The sequence below is a fragment of the Rattus norvegicus genome, chromosome 4, assembly GCF_021556685.1.
Source record: "Rattus norvegicus strain SHRSP/BbbUtx chromosome 4, alternate assembly SHRSP_T2T, whole genome shotgun sequence".
Classification (NCBI taxonomy): Eukaryota; Metazoa; Chordata; class Mammalia; order Rodentia; family Muridae; genus Rattus; species Rattus norvegicus.
In genome coordinates this window covers 34,936,653-34,953,408 of record NC_141537.1, presented here as the reverse complement: position 1 = coordinate 34,953,408, position 16,756 = coordinate 34,936,653, and the positions used below count along the sequence as shown (strand labels likewise).

At 40.8% G+C, this 16,756-nt stretch overlaps 1 protein-coding gene across 12 annotated transcripts in view; it reads right to left on the bottom strand.

Moving 5' to 3' along the window:
* Dync1i1 (dynein cytoplasmic 1 intermediate chain 1) overlaps positions 1-16,756 on the bottom strand; it is a 313,021-nt gene that overhangs the window by 11,262 nt on the left and 285,003 nt on the right. For all 12 annotated transcript variants that reach the window (NM_019234.3, NM_001439344.1, NM_001439346.1 and 9 more), the window contains 2 exons: positions 10,402-10,542; positions 6,124-6,249 (listed from right to left, as the gene is read on the bottom strand). In NM_019234.3, the coding sequence (NP_062107.2) occupies positions 6,124-6,249; positions 10,402-10,542 (267 nt within the window). The remainder of the gene's footprint in view (positions 1-6,123; positions 6,250-10,401; positions 10,543-16,756) is intronic.

The window sequence follows — 16,756 nt, the reverse complement described above, 5'->3', positions numbered from 1 at the left end:
CTTTTTTATTCCTATTCTTGCCGGCTGCGCAAAACTCGGAAAAACAATATTTTTGTTTTGTTTTGTTTCATTCTAAGCACTTAGCCACTGAGCTATATCCCAAGCCCTGGAGGTTTTTTTTTTTTAAATAGTTTTTACATGTAACACCTTGGTCACTATTTTAAAGTTCATAGCCTGGGTCATTTTTCTCCTTGGGATTCTGAATAAACTTTTGAATCTACCTTTTCACTTCCATTTTAAAATCTTAAAAACAGATACTTAAAGTCACATTTTATTTTATTTTATTTTTTTTAGCAATAACATTTGATGTAACATATTCGCCGGCATTTTCCATCCCGAGAGCCTTTTATTTCGTTTATATGTTGACAAATGCATTGCATCCATTGAGATTTGTAATGCTAGAACTGCTGTCCTTCTGGCCCATGAGTGGTCATACCAAACGAGTTATCTGTGTTACCAAAGTTAAGAGTTTAAACTTAAAGACGTGTGCATGTGTCTGCTTATTAATTGTTCAGTGGGTCAGGCAAACACAGTTAAGGTGATAAGATTTACCCTCCGCATACATCACAGCTTTTAGGTGATAATTTTATTTTGCAAATCCTCCTTTAAGCTGAAAATGGTTTTGATATTTTGTCATGTGTTCAGTGTAAAAATGTAATCGGGGATTGGAAAGCTGCAGGTATTTATCAGGACTGAAAACGAAGTCTTCCCTGGAAGAGGTTAATGGAAAAAGAAATAATAGGAGGTGGAAGATAAACGGCTTCTTTGAGAAGCAGAGCTGCAAACAGCCTCCTAACTAATTCAGATAAGCAGCCAACATAGTCGTTAGGGGATATTTGTGACAGCCGCGTCCGTGTGACTGCACTGAAGCATTCATAATGACAACGGGCTTTCCATAAAACACATCTCCAAGAAAGACAGGTAGATAGGCTGACTATCAATCACGAGGACACGGCAATAACTCTATACACACCGGCCCATGCGCAGTGAAAAGTCCGTTGTGTATATATGTAGCAAAGCTTGCTAGTCAGAAAAGGAACCATGGTAGCTAAGTAATTTTTATTTTGAAATCTTTAAGGTACGTGCATTCACACAGCATTTGAAACAAACCGACAAAACTGAACAAACGCCAGCAGTTCTCAACAGAGTTCTACGAGTGTGTTCTAATCAGAATACATCTGAGGTTATAGTTAGGCCTGGTTTGTGGCTTATTATTTCACTCATGTCTTAATTAGTTGAGTGAGAGCCTACAGTGCGTGCGTCATGTATCTTGTACTGTAGAAATTTCTCAAGATGTAGGGTCAAAGGCTAGGCTCTTTTTTTTTTTTTAAATGGATCTACTTTTCTTTTATTCAGGTGTGTGTGTGTGTGTGTGTGTGTGTGTGTGTGTGTGTGTGTGTGTGTCTATGTGTGTGTGTGCAGTTGCTCTAAGAGGCCCGAAGAGGGCATTGGACCCTCTGGACTTGCATGCAGTCGCGAGCAGTCTGATATCGATGTTCAGAACTGAACTCGGGTCCTGTGAAAGAGCAGCAAGCATCCTTCACTGCTGAGCCGGCTTCTTCATCCTTTGTTCTAGATTTCAGAAATTTTAAATGATGCGTGCAACCACTCTCTTTTTAAGTGATTTTTGAAAGCGCAAATAGAATAAAAATTACAACCAAATAGTAAAGGGGGGGGGCGTCTTTGTCTTACACTAGATTTGCGTAGTTTCTATTTATGCTAATGGAAGTTAAACACCTGTTCTGTGAAGGAAATAGGCCCCTATCTGTGAAAATAAATAGATTTCCAGACACAATGCTGAAATCAAACAAGCAAGAATGCGTGCTATACAAACACAGCATCCAGTAGCCTGAAAACATGCCTGGTTTACGTTTTACTTTCCCAGTTACAGACCCTGAGAGATTACTCACACTTAGGCCATTTAAATGTAACAAAGAGTAAAGAAGTTGGGGGGCTGGGCAGACAAATTCAACTTGTTGATTTCAGTGAGCTCCTACACAACCCTCTGTTGACCTCTTCACAAGTCCTTAGTAAATTGCATCAGCATCTGGATCTGAGCCACCTCTGTCAACCTAAGGATAATTGTATGTAATAGAGAAGGACACTATCATTGGGGTTCTGAGCTGGGACTCCCAGAAGCAGCTGCAGCCTCAGCTGGGGTAGAAGAGGCACATGATTGTTAGCAACTTGGTGACACTAGAGTCCCTCTGTGCAGTGACCTTCTTACCTAGACCAAAATGCAGATGTCTCAAAGGTGTTGACAGAAAGTTACAATGGTGAGAATGGGGACAGTTTGTCCCATTCTGCTTCATCTAGTGAAGCACGAATCAAAGAAAAATTTCCAAACAAACAGTATATGTTAAATTAAATTATGATAGAATGTGAATGAGGTTTTGGGCAGGTATCATAAAACCCTACCTTGGCTATAAGCACTACACGTATGCACCATTTGAGACTTATAATCTAGAACCTTATAATTTAAGAAGTAGGTAACAGAGTGAAGGAGCACGAACTCTATTGAATCACATTTCTAGAGATTTCTCTTTGTTTTTTCCCAACGATAAAGGACAGGGCCAAAATACTTTATTTCTTATTTGTTTTACCGTCAATTTTCTTAGGGACAGAACAGACCATATAACATGCAGAGCCTATTACAGAATAAAAATAAGGAGCCTCTTGCTGACAACTGTTTACAAACTGCCAGACGACGACAATAGAATATTGGGCTCTACTCAGAGCTCCAAGACACCAGACCCTGTGAAACCTTACCAGTCACACACCAGTGTAGCTGGCTTCACAAGAAGAACAAGATCTTAGCAAAAAGGCAGCAGCTGCCTTCTTCCTCCAGTCTCACAGAGGTCTCAAGCCAATAACAACGGAAAGACAGATGTGAGAGGGCTTCTCACAGTCAGACATATCTTCAGTTTACTGAGGTCTCAAGGCCAGCAGATGAACATTGAGGATTCTGGAAACTACCATTTCATTGGTACACAGACTACATTTTAAGAGTTATTGAGAAATGTTTTAATATTTTTCTATTAAGGCCTTCCAAAGGCCAGCATGACCCTGGTGAGGAATTCAACTCTAACGAGGACCAGACGACTCATCTTGGATGTTGATCATAGTATCACAGCCCGCTGACAATTTGGTTCTTGATGCTATACATTTTTCTTCCTCCTCTATATTTCTTACTATTTAAATGGCATCCTGCTCAGACACTCTTCCTCTCACCAGCCTGTACCAGCCTACGGTCTGACCTCTAATTCTCAACAGGCCAGCGTGTCTTGAAAGCACCCCTAAGATGGCTTTCCACAGTAGCAGCACATCAGAAGTCTGGGAAGGCACTGTTGGGAGAGTATCCCTTTATTCTATGTTCAGTGATATTTTGTCAGTTCCAGACAAGTGATATAACAGGAATTTCAGTAATGGCGGCGGCTGCCCAGGGTATATCTACCATCTCTAAGAAGTGAGTTTCAGTTAGCCTCAACTGTAAGACTTCGTTTTCGCTCTCAGTACTTGGCATCCTGACTTCGACTCAGTATAGGGACCTTCAGAGGTTTAAAGAAAGTTACAGAGGTCAGCAAGGAGAAATGGCAATGACTTTCCTTATCTCCAAAAAATGTAAGATACTTTACAGAAACATTTTGGAGGGGGAAAAATGATAGTTAGTCTAAATGACATTGTTAAGTCTAAGCTAACCAGCGCTTTGTGTATGCTCAAACAATATAGGAAGGATTGTTCAAGTGTTGAAGCCTGGTTTTCACTTATTCAGTGAAGGGCTAAAGATTGTAACATTACCTACGCTCAATAAAATGGTATATTCCCCCTTTCCTCTCCTCGTGGTGAATTGGTAAGGATAAACAACCCTACAAATTGTTTGGCCTATTATATGTCACCAAGATTTTTCTATAGCCTGTCTAGACTCCAGACAATAGGCGAGACTGGCCTCTAGCTGCAGACATTTCTGTAGCCTGTAATATCACTTAGAAAAGCAAGGGCAATAATACAGAAATGAAAACCAGCCTGGGCTACGGTGACAGCAGACATATGAGCAGAGCAACACTTCACAATTCAGAGATGATGATAGTGCCCTAGCAAGAAGCTGAGCGGCTGTACGTATCAGCCCGAGAAACTTTTGTAAAATCACATATACTCCCCAGAAAGAGTCATAGTCCAGTCATTGTGGGCATAAGCTATCCATGAACCTCATTGCAGAAAATGATGTCGATGTTAGGCTGATTCTTTTCTTATCTGAGATGTGTCTACATGTCTATGTTATATTCAATAAACACAGAGGTCTTTCAGGAGGCCATTATAAGATAAATCAGATTGTTATACAAGTAATGTGTGTTGCCTAAAGAGAGTTAATGGACAGTGTGTGTTTGAGTGAGACAGAGAAGAGGTTTAATAGTTCGTCTATTGTCTGCTCTTTCTTGGCAATTTTCACTTTTATCCACCCGCCATAGTTGTTATCAAGAAAGGAAAGAAAGAACACACAAGAGATAAAAAGAAATCCTGTTTAATTTTTCTTTGTTCTCTACTCTCTCTCCTCTATCTCCTCTCCCCTCTCCCCTCTTCCCTCGCTCTCTCCTCTCTCCTCTCCCCTCTCCTCTCTCTCCTCTCCCTCTCCCCTCTCCCCCTCCTCATGTTTTAGGAAAGAGCTCAACAATAAATATTGGTTTTGTTGTTCAGTCTTCTCTGGGTGAAGACCATGAAGAAGTACATCAAATATAAAGAAACCTCACGGCAGAAAATATGGCCAGAAAATCATGGGTAATAAATACTTTTGGCTCAAATGGCATTCTCTTTCCAAAGCTTCAAACTGTGGGGCACCTGGCCATCTGGATCGTCACCATGTAGTCCAGTGTTGGTTGTCTCTGCCACTTTGCCTATCTTAACTGGTGGCATCAGGAATAACCAGGGCAAGGGAAGACAGTGTAAGTACAGGGTAGCCAAGAGGTGCTTAAGTGTTTTATTTAGCATTTTGGATGCTGGGATAGAAAGCCCCATCTCTAAAGTTATTCAGTGTCTATACCCAGCTGAAATCTGAAAACATCATTTAGCTTGTTGCAACATAATGAGCTACAGAACAGCACATTATATAGAGTGCCATCAGAAAATCCTCCGCGGAACAACCAGCCAGGATTGTTGAAGTCCCATGATGCTGACTGGGGAAACTGGGAAGAATCCTTCTCAGTGAGATCAGCTAAGCTAGCCTACCAGGTAGTCAATCACAGAGTGCTTCCCTAGCCTAGCACACTATGCTTACAAATGTGGTCTATTTTCTCTCCAGAATGCAAATGTTCTATTCAAATTATGCCTAAGTAACTTTACACAACACTTTCCAGTTATTTTCTCGTATTTTCTTTGTGTTTAAGAGAAAAACAAAACAAAAACAAAAACATAAAAAAAACTTAACCTTACTAGAAATCAAGGTTTTTTTTAAGTCAACACTTTCTCAAGAGTAAAAGAAAAGCGATTTAAACAGCACAATCGATCAGCACTGGAAAAGTAAAAACAGGACACAAATTCAGAATTTTTCTGGTGTAAAATGTGTATTATTTTTTACATTGATGCATGCCATGACGTTCTCTTTCTATCATTTTACATGTCATACAGTAAGGCATACCAAAAGAGGCATAGGTCCTACACGATAATGTCATAAATGTCAAAAATGCTATAAAATTTGATTCATCTCAGTCTTCTTAGTTGGAGACACCGTACTTAAATAGTATGATTTTGAATCAGCATACTAAGTACGATTTCACTTTCTCAGAGTAAATGGTAAATTTTAACTTCCGTTTTAACAGGCTGAGTTAGTTTGGCCAGCTTTAGTTGCATGAAAGCAATTCTTCAGCCTGGTGAGCTGGGGTTTCTACAACACAAATAGAAGGAGTTCAGATCATTAACTAAAGTGTCCTGTGCATGGAGACACGGGCCAAATTAGACCCCAAGGAGGAGTTTCCAAACTCACACTGAAGTCAATGGAAAGTTGCAAACTCAATCGAGAGGGTTCTTGTGGCTCAGAAAGCCTTGTTAATCATTTCAGCAGGTCTTTAAAGTGGAAACGCAAGCCAAACTCCTGTCCCCAAACAAAACAAAACAACAACCGCACATACGTACCTCTCCAACATCGTAGATCCAGATGCGGCCTTCTGAGTCACCTACTGCAACTTCCTTACCACCTTGTGCCCAACGAACCCGGTTTAGGGCAGAAGCCCCCTCAATAGCCACACTTGCTGTTGGCACCTGCCAAAGGGGTTATGACACAAAAAATTAATATGAATTAAATAATACTAATATTTAGTGATGTGATTTATTCTGTGGACCACAACGGCCTTCCTGTGCATGAAGCCTCTTCCACTCCCAGCCCCACCTCGAGAAAGGGTAAACGGGATTCATTGTTCTGGAATCCTACGCTCCACTGACTTAAGGAGTAGAAATGAGAAGCAGGAAAGGAAAACAGGGACACACTTTCCCACAGTCATGGAAGCCAGCAAGGGAGTATGTCTCTAGATTTTTGTCAAGTGTATGCTCCTCACAGAAGTGTGACAGCTCAATGCAATGCTTGACCATCAAATCATACGGGATATGACAGGGGAGCGGGGAAAATGTCAAATAACTTGAATCTTCACAACAAAATTAGCATGCATGCACTGATTCTTAGAGAATTATCCACCTTATCAGAAAGTGGGTGATCGGAAGGAAAGAAATATAGAGTTAAGGGGGCTAAAGAGATGGCTCAGCAGTCAAGAGCATTGGCTGCTCTTCCAAAGGGCCAGGTTCAAGTCCCAGCACCCACACGGCATTTCACAGCTACCTGTAGTTCCAGTTCCAGGAGATCTGACACCCTCACACAGATACAGATGGACATAAAACACCAATTTAAATGAAGTAAAATTATGTTGTGTACAGGTAAAAAGAGAAAAACCTGAAGAATCAATCATAAACTCTCCTTGCCTCCTTTTATCTTTCTCCCTGCAGCAATACCAAGATACGGAGAATGGTCCATAACGTTGTCACTGTCTGTGCGGAGACATCCTGTTAAAATGCAGCTATGTGTGTGACTCCTTTAATAAACATTGGAAATCCAGAACCATTGATAATTGGGCCAATAATCATTAGTACAGTAAACTGGCAGTGCTGGAATAGAACTTGCAGTCTGTCTGTCTGTCTGGCTATTTCAAGAACCTTGCTATGTGGAGGGAGGATTTTGAGTGACTCCACCCCTCTTCTGTCAGCATGTGTTACTCTTGTCTTCAAGGTTGCGAATTTATAATTGTTTAGAGCTCCCCAGCCTTCTAGAGAATGTTGATTTGGAAATGACAGCACACCATTAAGAAACAAAATGGTACACGTTGAAGGAAGATGGGAAGAAAGACGGAAGATGGCCATTGAGAGCATCTCCTGCCACTCTGAGAGACCTGTGCTCAATAAGTATGTCTCACCAACAGGGAAACATGACATGTGCTGCAACATAGCACCCGTAGCATTCAGCTAGTCACAGGGTTGAAACCATCTGTTTATGGGAAACTATTGAGCCAATCTCTATCTTTAAAATAGCAATAAAAACTCCATCATACGTAAGAATCTATGTTTAAACTTCATCTTGAAATCAATAGAAATTCTTTTCACCTGCTTAAATCATTGCATGCCAATTGTGAACAAAAACATAAAATGAAATTCCCTGGCTCATTTTTAAAAAAAAATACCCAATTTCTACAATGAAGGTCCCTGCTGAGCAGACTGGAGTCTGAACTTTTAACCAAACCTTGCAAAGAATAAAAACAATGTGAATTTAGATAGACTATAATTCTGTCAATATACTTTATTATTGCTGTGCTGGCCTAAAAACAGATCCATGATTCAGCTGCCGAAACTTCGAAGTTCATTTTTAACACTGTCTTAGAAATATCGTAAAGGATTTTTACCTTGAATAATCTAAAAGCTGAATAAAATATTTAATCTTCATAGGACAGATCTAAAAAAATTAATTTAAAAGACCCCGACGTCATGTAGATAAAACAAGGTCTAATGTGCTTCTAAAGAAATTAGTTTACTTCAAATGTAAGTAATGTAGCAAACTGAAGTCAGTTTAAAAAGATTATCCAGCTTCCTTTCCATAGCTGTTATAAGAAATAAAATATAAAAAATAAAATATGATGCCACAGCCTATGGTATATGCTAAAAATTAATGAGTACATAAAGGAAAATATATCTATTAATTTAAGTGGTTTTTGAAGTTCAAATGTGAAAATCTGTATTAAAATAATCTGCATGCTCTTTTCATGTGTCTTACTTCCAACTTTGATTTCATAAGTATTCTCATGTTTTTATGGCACAGTCATTTTAATTGCAAATACAAGATGTATATAGCATAAATTACTAAGAAGAGTCGGTCCCATCAAGGGTAAATAGTCGGTTTCTTTTGCAGAGGAGTGGGGGTGGTTGGGTGGGGACAACTTGGTTTAAAAGTATAATAATTTGAAGAACAACAAAGCAGATAGGGAACATAGGCTCCCTCAGTCTTTTAAAATCTATTTCCTAATCTGACTTAAACCTGAAAAAAAAAAAAAAGAAAGAAAGGGTTTGAAATTGTGAGGTCCTGGAAGTGAGGCTGCCTTGGTGTGCTTTTACCATGGCCGTGAAGCCAGAGCGCTTATCATAAATCTTAACTCTAAGCATGACCGGCCGTGAAGTTTTAAATGTTAACTATAAAACTACTCTGAGTTTCTCTCTTTGATACCTATAGAGAGTGAAGGCAATGTCAAGATATCACTTTGAGGGAGGGAGGGGGAGAGAGAAAGAAAGAGAGAGAGAGAGAGAGAGAGAGAGAGAGAGAGAGAGAGAGAGAGAGAGAGAGAGAGAGAGAGAGAGGTTATTAAGGAGGTGAGGACCACTACATCCCTTCCTATGCACCAGAGCTGGGTGTCATGAAAACATCACCTCGGCTTGGCCGGCTTTCTCATATAGCACGCTCCCGAGTCAATCTGGAAAGCGTTTTTGTTTTTTTGGTTGCTTAGAGTGAGTTTCTTCTGGCAAATAGAAGCAGTATGATTTTAATCAACGGTGATGAAAGACTTTGGGAAACCATTACAACGTAAGGTAATAGCATCTCACTATTAAACGCAATGATGTTATAAACATTTCAGCATCCCAAACGATGGGCATCTCACTCCTGCCCTCTGAGGATTTTCAAAGATACCTTCATTATGTAACTTTCTTTCCCCCACAGTCCTTGGAGGTAAAAGAAAAAAAAATGGCTGTGATGGAAATACATTTGCCTGGTGATAGCTACAGAAATATGTGCCATTAAAAGCACCCAGGCACAACACCACCTGAAGGAAATTTCCCTGTCCCCTCCCACAAAAAAAAAAACAAAAAAAACCCTAGTCTCCTGTTCTCCTCTATGTCCTCCAGCCTTAGGATCCTTAATTAAAAAGGCTGAATGACTTCCTGTCCCAAGCTCTTCAAAAGACTGGCTTTGCTTGACAGGTACCTTGTATCATGCACTCTTTACCTGCATATCTGTACCCAAACCAAAAACCAAGAAGTGATGCAGAGGCCATTTTTAGGACACATAATATTCATGAAACATGTTCCCTGTCAACAACACCAATCCTAAGGCTCTGAATTAGACCCTCAGTACTTCCCAGGGATTGAAAGAAAAGAAGCAAAGCAAATAAAATACACTTTAAAAGTAATCATTTTGTTATCAACTTTTTTCTTTTAAAGAAATAGGCATCTTTCACTCGTGAATGACTTTAAATGTGACATGTTAAAAATCCCATTTTAAAAACTGAGTTTTGCATACATGTTTCAACTTAGACACTACTGCCTTTGAGTTCAATATCGCAGACAAGGAATATTTCCTTAGCAAAAATCAAATGGATGGCAGATCTAAACAGAAAGTCGTGTAGAGAATCATATTTTATGGAGTCAAAACAGAAATGGTACGAATAGCCAGCGTCGACAGGGTAACCTCATTTCAATAATCCAATCTAAAAAAGACGGCACCCAGAAAATCTTACTTTTCCAAGTCTGCCAATAAAGCTATTTCAACGCTATGTGTCCTTCCCCTCAGGGAAAAGTGTGAACACAATTTGTGCTCTTGGGGGCGTGGGTGGGGTGGGGAAGGTGTGTGTGAACCAGAGTCAGTAACTGTCTAAGATCTGCTACAGTTTAGGAATGAAGTGAAATGGAGTTTTGGCCAATACATCTGCTAGTTCCCTTCCAAGTAGTTAAGAATTGGGGGCTGGGGGTGGGGGCGATGGACGCTGCCCAGAGGCTGTTGGAGGGTCTGTCCACAAAAGGCAGGTCTTTTTTTCCCCAGGAAGAATCAGACTGCAGAGTGGCCCGGGTGCCCCCTCCCAGCCCTGGGCCCGGGAGCCTGCTGCTCACCTCGGTGTCACTGTTGAGGTTCCAGAGGTCCAAGCGCCCCATCCCGTCCACGCAGGCAAAGAGCGCGGGATGCACGGGGGACCACATGACATCGTACACATAGTCTGCATTGTCTTCAAAGGAGTAGAGCGGCTTGTTGTGCTGTAAAGCAGAGAGACCGTGAAGACTTAGTGGCGCTGCCGCCGCCTCGGGCTGTCTAGAGAGCCTAATTAAAAACTTTGCACATTCACCAAGTGTCATAAAACTTCCCGAGATGAAAGTCCTCGAGAAGGTGAACCGGAGCTTTAATGTGACTACAACTGTCCAGTGGCATAAATAAATCCCCGGGGGTGGGGGTGACTCTGAATGGGCCGGGGCCGGGACCCGCGGAGCGAGGCGGTTTCAGACACAGTTGTAAGCGACATTCCAGACAGGTGGACGCGACTGCCATTAGCTCGGAATTCTTGCCAGGCCAAGCTGTGCAGGTCGCTGGGAGCCTGAACCCAGGAGTGGGCTGAGGGGCTTGGACCCGCTGGGATGCTCCGAAGCCCGGGCGGTCCCTGGCAACCCTGACTCTGCACCGAAGGCAACGTCTGCCACCTCGTGGTCCTCCCTTGTCGCTGCAGCAACGGTGGCTTCTTCTAGTCAAACTGCAGGCCAAATTCATATTTTAACTCTTTCTTTGCGGCGAAGGAAACGGGACAAATACCTTTAAAGTCGGGTCTCAGCTCTTACAAGAAAGTGGAAATCTATCTAGTTAAGACCGTAGCCTCCATATTATGGGGTGGGGTTAGTTCGCCCGAACCAAGTGGAGCAATGTAGCTCATTCTAGAACCTCTGAACTTACACATAAAATATGACATCCTTTCTAAATCACCAAGGATTTCCAAGACCCCTAAAGTTGATGTTCTGAGGGGAAACACTGAACATTCTTCCACTGCATACAAATGCCTCCACTCCAGAGGGATATAATAAATTAAAATGGCACACTTGATTTCCAGCGAATATTGTCACATCAAAATAGCACAGAAGTCAGAGGCAAGTTTGAAAGTACACCAGAAATAAAACGTAATTGGACTTTATGAATTATTCATTCCATCTGGCTTGTCTTATTCTAATTTCTGCATAATGGCTTTACTAATCCCTGATCAATTAATGTAAAATGAAATTTAAATGATAATGAAAGCCCCAGAGATAAAAGAAATTAACTATTCTTATATCCTCTGACAGAAATCTAAACAATGGGAATTTTTGTCTTCTTCCTCTAGTCAGCTGTCTGAACTCTCTTCTCCGGCTCTGTGGAATGCCGACACAGGCCAGGGTGGTAAGATCAAGAAAAGATAACATACAATATAACAATCAAATCCTTTCTGCCTTGGATATTCAGAGAACACATCTGTAGGGAATCGGCTCCAAATATCAGCAAGAACTGCCAATGTGTGGGGCTTGTGAATGAGAGATGCCCAAAGTACATGCGCTGAAATGGGAATGAGGAAAATCACTGTAAACCCACAGGTCTTTAACTGAAACAGAGTGCAACGACTTATTATGGGAGTCACTATAATTGACTTATTCCCATTATTTGCATTTCCTGGACATTTAAAAGTCCCTGGTTTGATGCAAACGAAGTTTAGTTACATTAACACAACACAGATGGTAGATGGACCAATGGGTGTGAATGTGTATATGAGTGTGTGAGTGTGTGTGTGTGTGTGTGTGTGTGTGTGTGTGTGTGAGATAGATGTGTCATATTTTAACCTCAAAAGTATCTGTGAGAGTGTAATTTGAAAAGGAATACTTGTCATTGAAACACCAAAAAGGAACAAACTAGACATTTGTCTTATAGTGGTATGATATTATTATTCTATAATCTTATACAAATAATTTTTAAATATGTCTGTAATATGATTAGAAACCAGAATTTTTGTTTATTGGCTACTGCTTATGCCTTCTTCTCATTGTTTATGTTAGATAACTCAAATTTTTACTAGAAAACCCAAGTAGCAAATTATTATCTGATAGCATGATTGTGTATCATTTTCCTGGTTTATTAAAAAGAAAGTATGAAGTAGCAGATCCTTCTCTGACCATTGTGTATATTACAATCTTACTCTTTGTAAAAAAGTTATCACCGGAGACTCTAGATTTCATAGCTAACTAGCCAGTAATAGTTAGAGAACATAACACACTTCTTATAGAGCCAATAGCAGCTAAAGACATATGTATTTTAAAGAGTGGACTCTTAATATCCTCTCTCATCCGGTCAGTCAATAGTTCATCCAAGCACACAGAACTGTAGATATGGATACGCATGCAAACATACAATAAACACACAACACACCAACCATTACTGTTTTGATCAATTACAACCCCATCCAGCTTCAAACGGCCACTCTCCGAGGAGCTCTCTACACCAACACACACTAATCCCCTTAAAAATTATCCTGTTAATCTTTATGATACTCTTCTTTCGGTCATTTTGATGTTTTCTTTACTGACAAATTCAGCAAAAATTACACTATATCCTGGAGACACCACCTTTAAAACATCTGGAAATAACTCTCCTTCCTCATGTTCCTGCAGCTCAGGTTTTTTCCTGGTCACCATATTGATTGACATACTCTTCTTCTCTTGTCTTTCTGAAGCCTCCTCATCACCCTTCCCCTCCAAGGCTGAACCTTCTATTACAAAAGTCACCGTGAAAGCAATGCTTGGTGTTTGCTTGGGAAAAGGGAGGGGCTTTACATTTCAAAGGCTCTATTCAACCTTGAGAAATTGATAGGTTGGGAAACTTACTGAACTTATTACTGTATGCTCTGGGCTCCTACTTACCGACCACTATGTCCTGTGTCCCCCAGAGGCATAAAATACCGTTACAGGCAAATGCCCCTTGTACGACAGAACTATTTGAATAGCAATTACACTTTGTTCAATAAAGTTTTTTTTATCATTCTATATCATTTTGTCTTCACCAATCACATTATTAAAGATCTGCCTCAAATGCTTGACATTTTAAAAATGTATGATAATACTCATATCATGAAACATTAACATTTTCCCAAAAAAACTTGAAAGCCTTTGGTCTCAAGAACACAGCTTTGGAGTTTGTGCAACAGATGCTTCAGAGCTTACGAATTCATTATAGTAAGACATTAGTAGGACATGACTATTGATTTAAGAATACCACGTATTTTCAAAAGACAGTATGGGAACAAACGCTGTCAATGGTTTTGAGGAGGAATTTCACAATATCCTTTGTGTATATCAAAGCCACAGAGGCGTCATGATTTAAAACATTTACTCTAGGAAAATACCCGAGGTCGATCAGTTAACTAAATATTGCTCCAAAGCATATTGCTGTGGAAAGCGGTTTTTTTTTTTGCAAAGCAGTCAAATGTCACTGGACAACACCCCCTTCACCTGTATGTTTTCTTTTCAAATGCTATGCTTAGCATCAGCAATGTGTCAAAAAAGGAAAAGAAAAACGTCACCATTCACAACCTGTGCATGGGTGGCACGCCACTGAAATAAAAACCTCGACCCTTGGCTTCATCAGGCCTCCACGTCTGCCATTCTGATAATGTGCGTGAAGCTACGCAGCCCAGCTTGCTTTTCATTCACCGACTTCCAAACAAAGCAGAGTGGTCGGCCTGCACAGACTTCTGTGAACTGCAGGAAAGAAGGCTTGCTGTGGACCAGGCTCTGTACACACTTTGTCTAACTTAATCCGCATAAAATTTCTGTAAGGTAGATGGTGTTTACAGAAAATTATAGCTCAGAGAAGTTAGCAACCCATAAGGCCACAGAGATTGAAGAGAAGGGGAGGTAGCTTTTGGTCTCAGGGTTTCTAGCTGTTAGGCACATTCTGTGTTTGCAGCACTCTAGGGTCCTTCAACCTGGTCTTGAGTCTTTACAGAGAGAACAAGTCCATTAACCCTTATTCTTTACATGCCCATTCAATTCGACCAATGTTTGCTAAGCACACACTAAATGACTTGTACAAACAGTTAAAAAATTATTAATGATTTTTTTTCCTAAACCAGTTATTAATGACTTTGAGGGCATCACCCACACTTCTGAGGGGTCATTAGCATTTGGTGGGAGGAAAAACAATTCTCTAACACGCTAGGAACAGGATAGGGACTGTCCTTAGCCATAATAGCAGACGGCTGTTCCTTGGAAAGTAGAATAAAATGAGCGAGCAGGCAGAGACTTGGCTCCAGTTTTCTGACTGGGAGCCTCTCAGAAGAGCTCACGATGGCCACTGAAAAGCAGAGTAAGGAAGCTAGGAGCAGTCAGAAAGGACATGAAAGACAGGGAAGCTACAGCCCTTGGAAAATTTCACCTCAGACTTTTGAATGATCATTTTGTTATGTGTAAGACTGGAAGGAGGCTCTCTGATCACTGGGTTCTCTTTAGCCTTAAGGTGTTAGGGCAGCTCTGCTGTGTGCCATGGTTGTACTGCACAGCAAGGATGGGGTGAAGTTTAGCTTCCAGAAGCTTCCATCATTCTAAAGTGCTGTCCAATGAAACGTATTATCACTGAGCCCATCTTACTTAGCGTTTGGACCATAAGTCTCAAAAAAAATTTTTTAAACGCTTTCTAAACCTTCAAATTCAGTAAAATAATAACATACAATTGGGAAGTTTGAAACAATGGATGCTGTAATAGTTTCTCTCTCTGATCAACTGAAAAATAAGAAATACAGAATTTGGGTGAGTCGGTGAGATCTGTTTACAGAAGCAAAACTTAACAATATTCAACTTCAGTACCAATCAGGTTACTTGTGAAAACACACAGGCCTGTTCACCAACCTCTTAACTCAGAAATGATTTCTATGGGGTCGGCTTCCCTTTCCTGACATTACAGAGACGGCAGTAGCACTTTTCCTCTGGGTACTTTGTCTTCTTCATTTATGGGGGACCTCCAAGGGTCCCACCATAATGTAATGTCCCAAAAGTCGGAGAATAAAACTATTCATGTTACAGTATTTTCCAACAGCCTCAAACACCATACATGCTTATTGAGGTTGGATTCGTTTCTAAATGATCAACTTTCCAAGCAGACAGAGAAGTGCTTATTCGACCTGTGAACATTTTTGTTTGTTGGGGAGGGGTATTTTTTAGGGGATAGTCCACAGATAGATAGGGGAAAGGGTGGAAAACTAATAATACAGCTTTCAACTTTGACTTCTGATGCAGAAGGAAAACAAAATGGACCTAGAAACAGTATCCTCTTGTGGAAGAAAGATGATGACCAATATGAGTAATGTGAAGATATCCTCCAAAAACAGTTCTGTGGTCCCAGTGAAGCAATTAAAACAGAGACAGCCAGTTCTTCCAGGAACTATTGAAATTTGAGACCACATTATCACCCTAACAAAGAAACAAAACCAGCTAGCAAAGGACCACCAAACCTCAGACCCATACAAAATGGATGCTCCTACCATAAAAAGGAATAAACCAAAGCTCACAAACCAAAGAGACCAACTCTCTTGGCCCCAGGGAGGTGTTGCAAATTTGGTACCATCATTAGAAAATTCTATGTGTAACTTAATTTGAGGTCCTTCTGAAGCACAGAGTAGCTATTATTCATTTTAGCTTCTGTGCCCTGTTACTGAAGCTCCATCTGTCGGCTTCGGGATGAGCTTGTCTTCCTGTCCAGGACTTGAAGCTTAGACATCAAAACTTTGGGGAGTCATTCTCAACAGAAGATGTACAGCAGGTCGGCTGTTTGTTTGTGTGCTTTAAGCAAAACCATGTGAGGACTTCCACATTAACTAATTGATTTAAATCAATATGAAAGGGGATTGTGGGCATCCAGGAATTTGACGTTCGTCTCTGTCTAAATGTAGCAGTCTGCTACCTGAGATCAGAAGCCACATGAAAGGCGTTCTTTGTTGTTCTGCCTTCCTCTACAGCTGATTTGCATGGAGGAATCCTCTTAATCCAGGAGGCGCCACCAATAAAGAGCCCAATTATCCATAAAAAGAATGTATACATATTCACAGGTTTTGACTAGTATGTGAGTGCTCAAAGCCATGGGGAAAAGCTACAAGCTTTACCTAATTCATAAAGGGAGTCCTTCCCACACTGACATTTTTATGAATGTTAGCTCGACCTGGAGGTTCTGTAAAACTGGTATTCTAGTGTCACACATTGTATGGACACATTGTGAGGACACTAAGCCGAGGGGCTGCTCTTGGGAACTGCCGAGAGGAGGATTACATCTCTAACAGTGGGATGAGCTGAGTTGCCTCCTTTTGTCAACAGGTCTTCTCTCAAGCTACACTTTCTTTTGGAAGAGTTGCAGAACAACAGAAAGGGGGCGAGCGGGTTCAAACGAGCCCTCCGAATTGGTTGTGCGTTTCCCAGC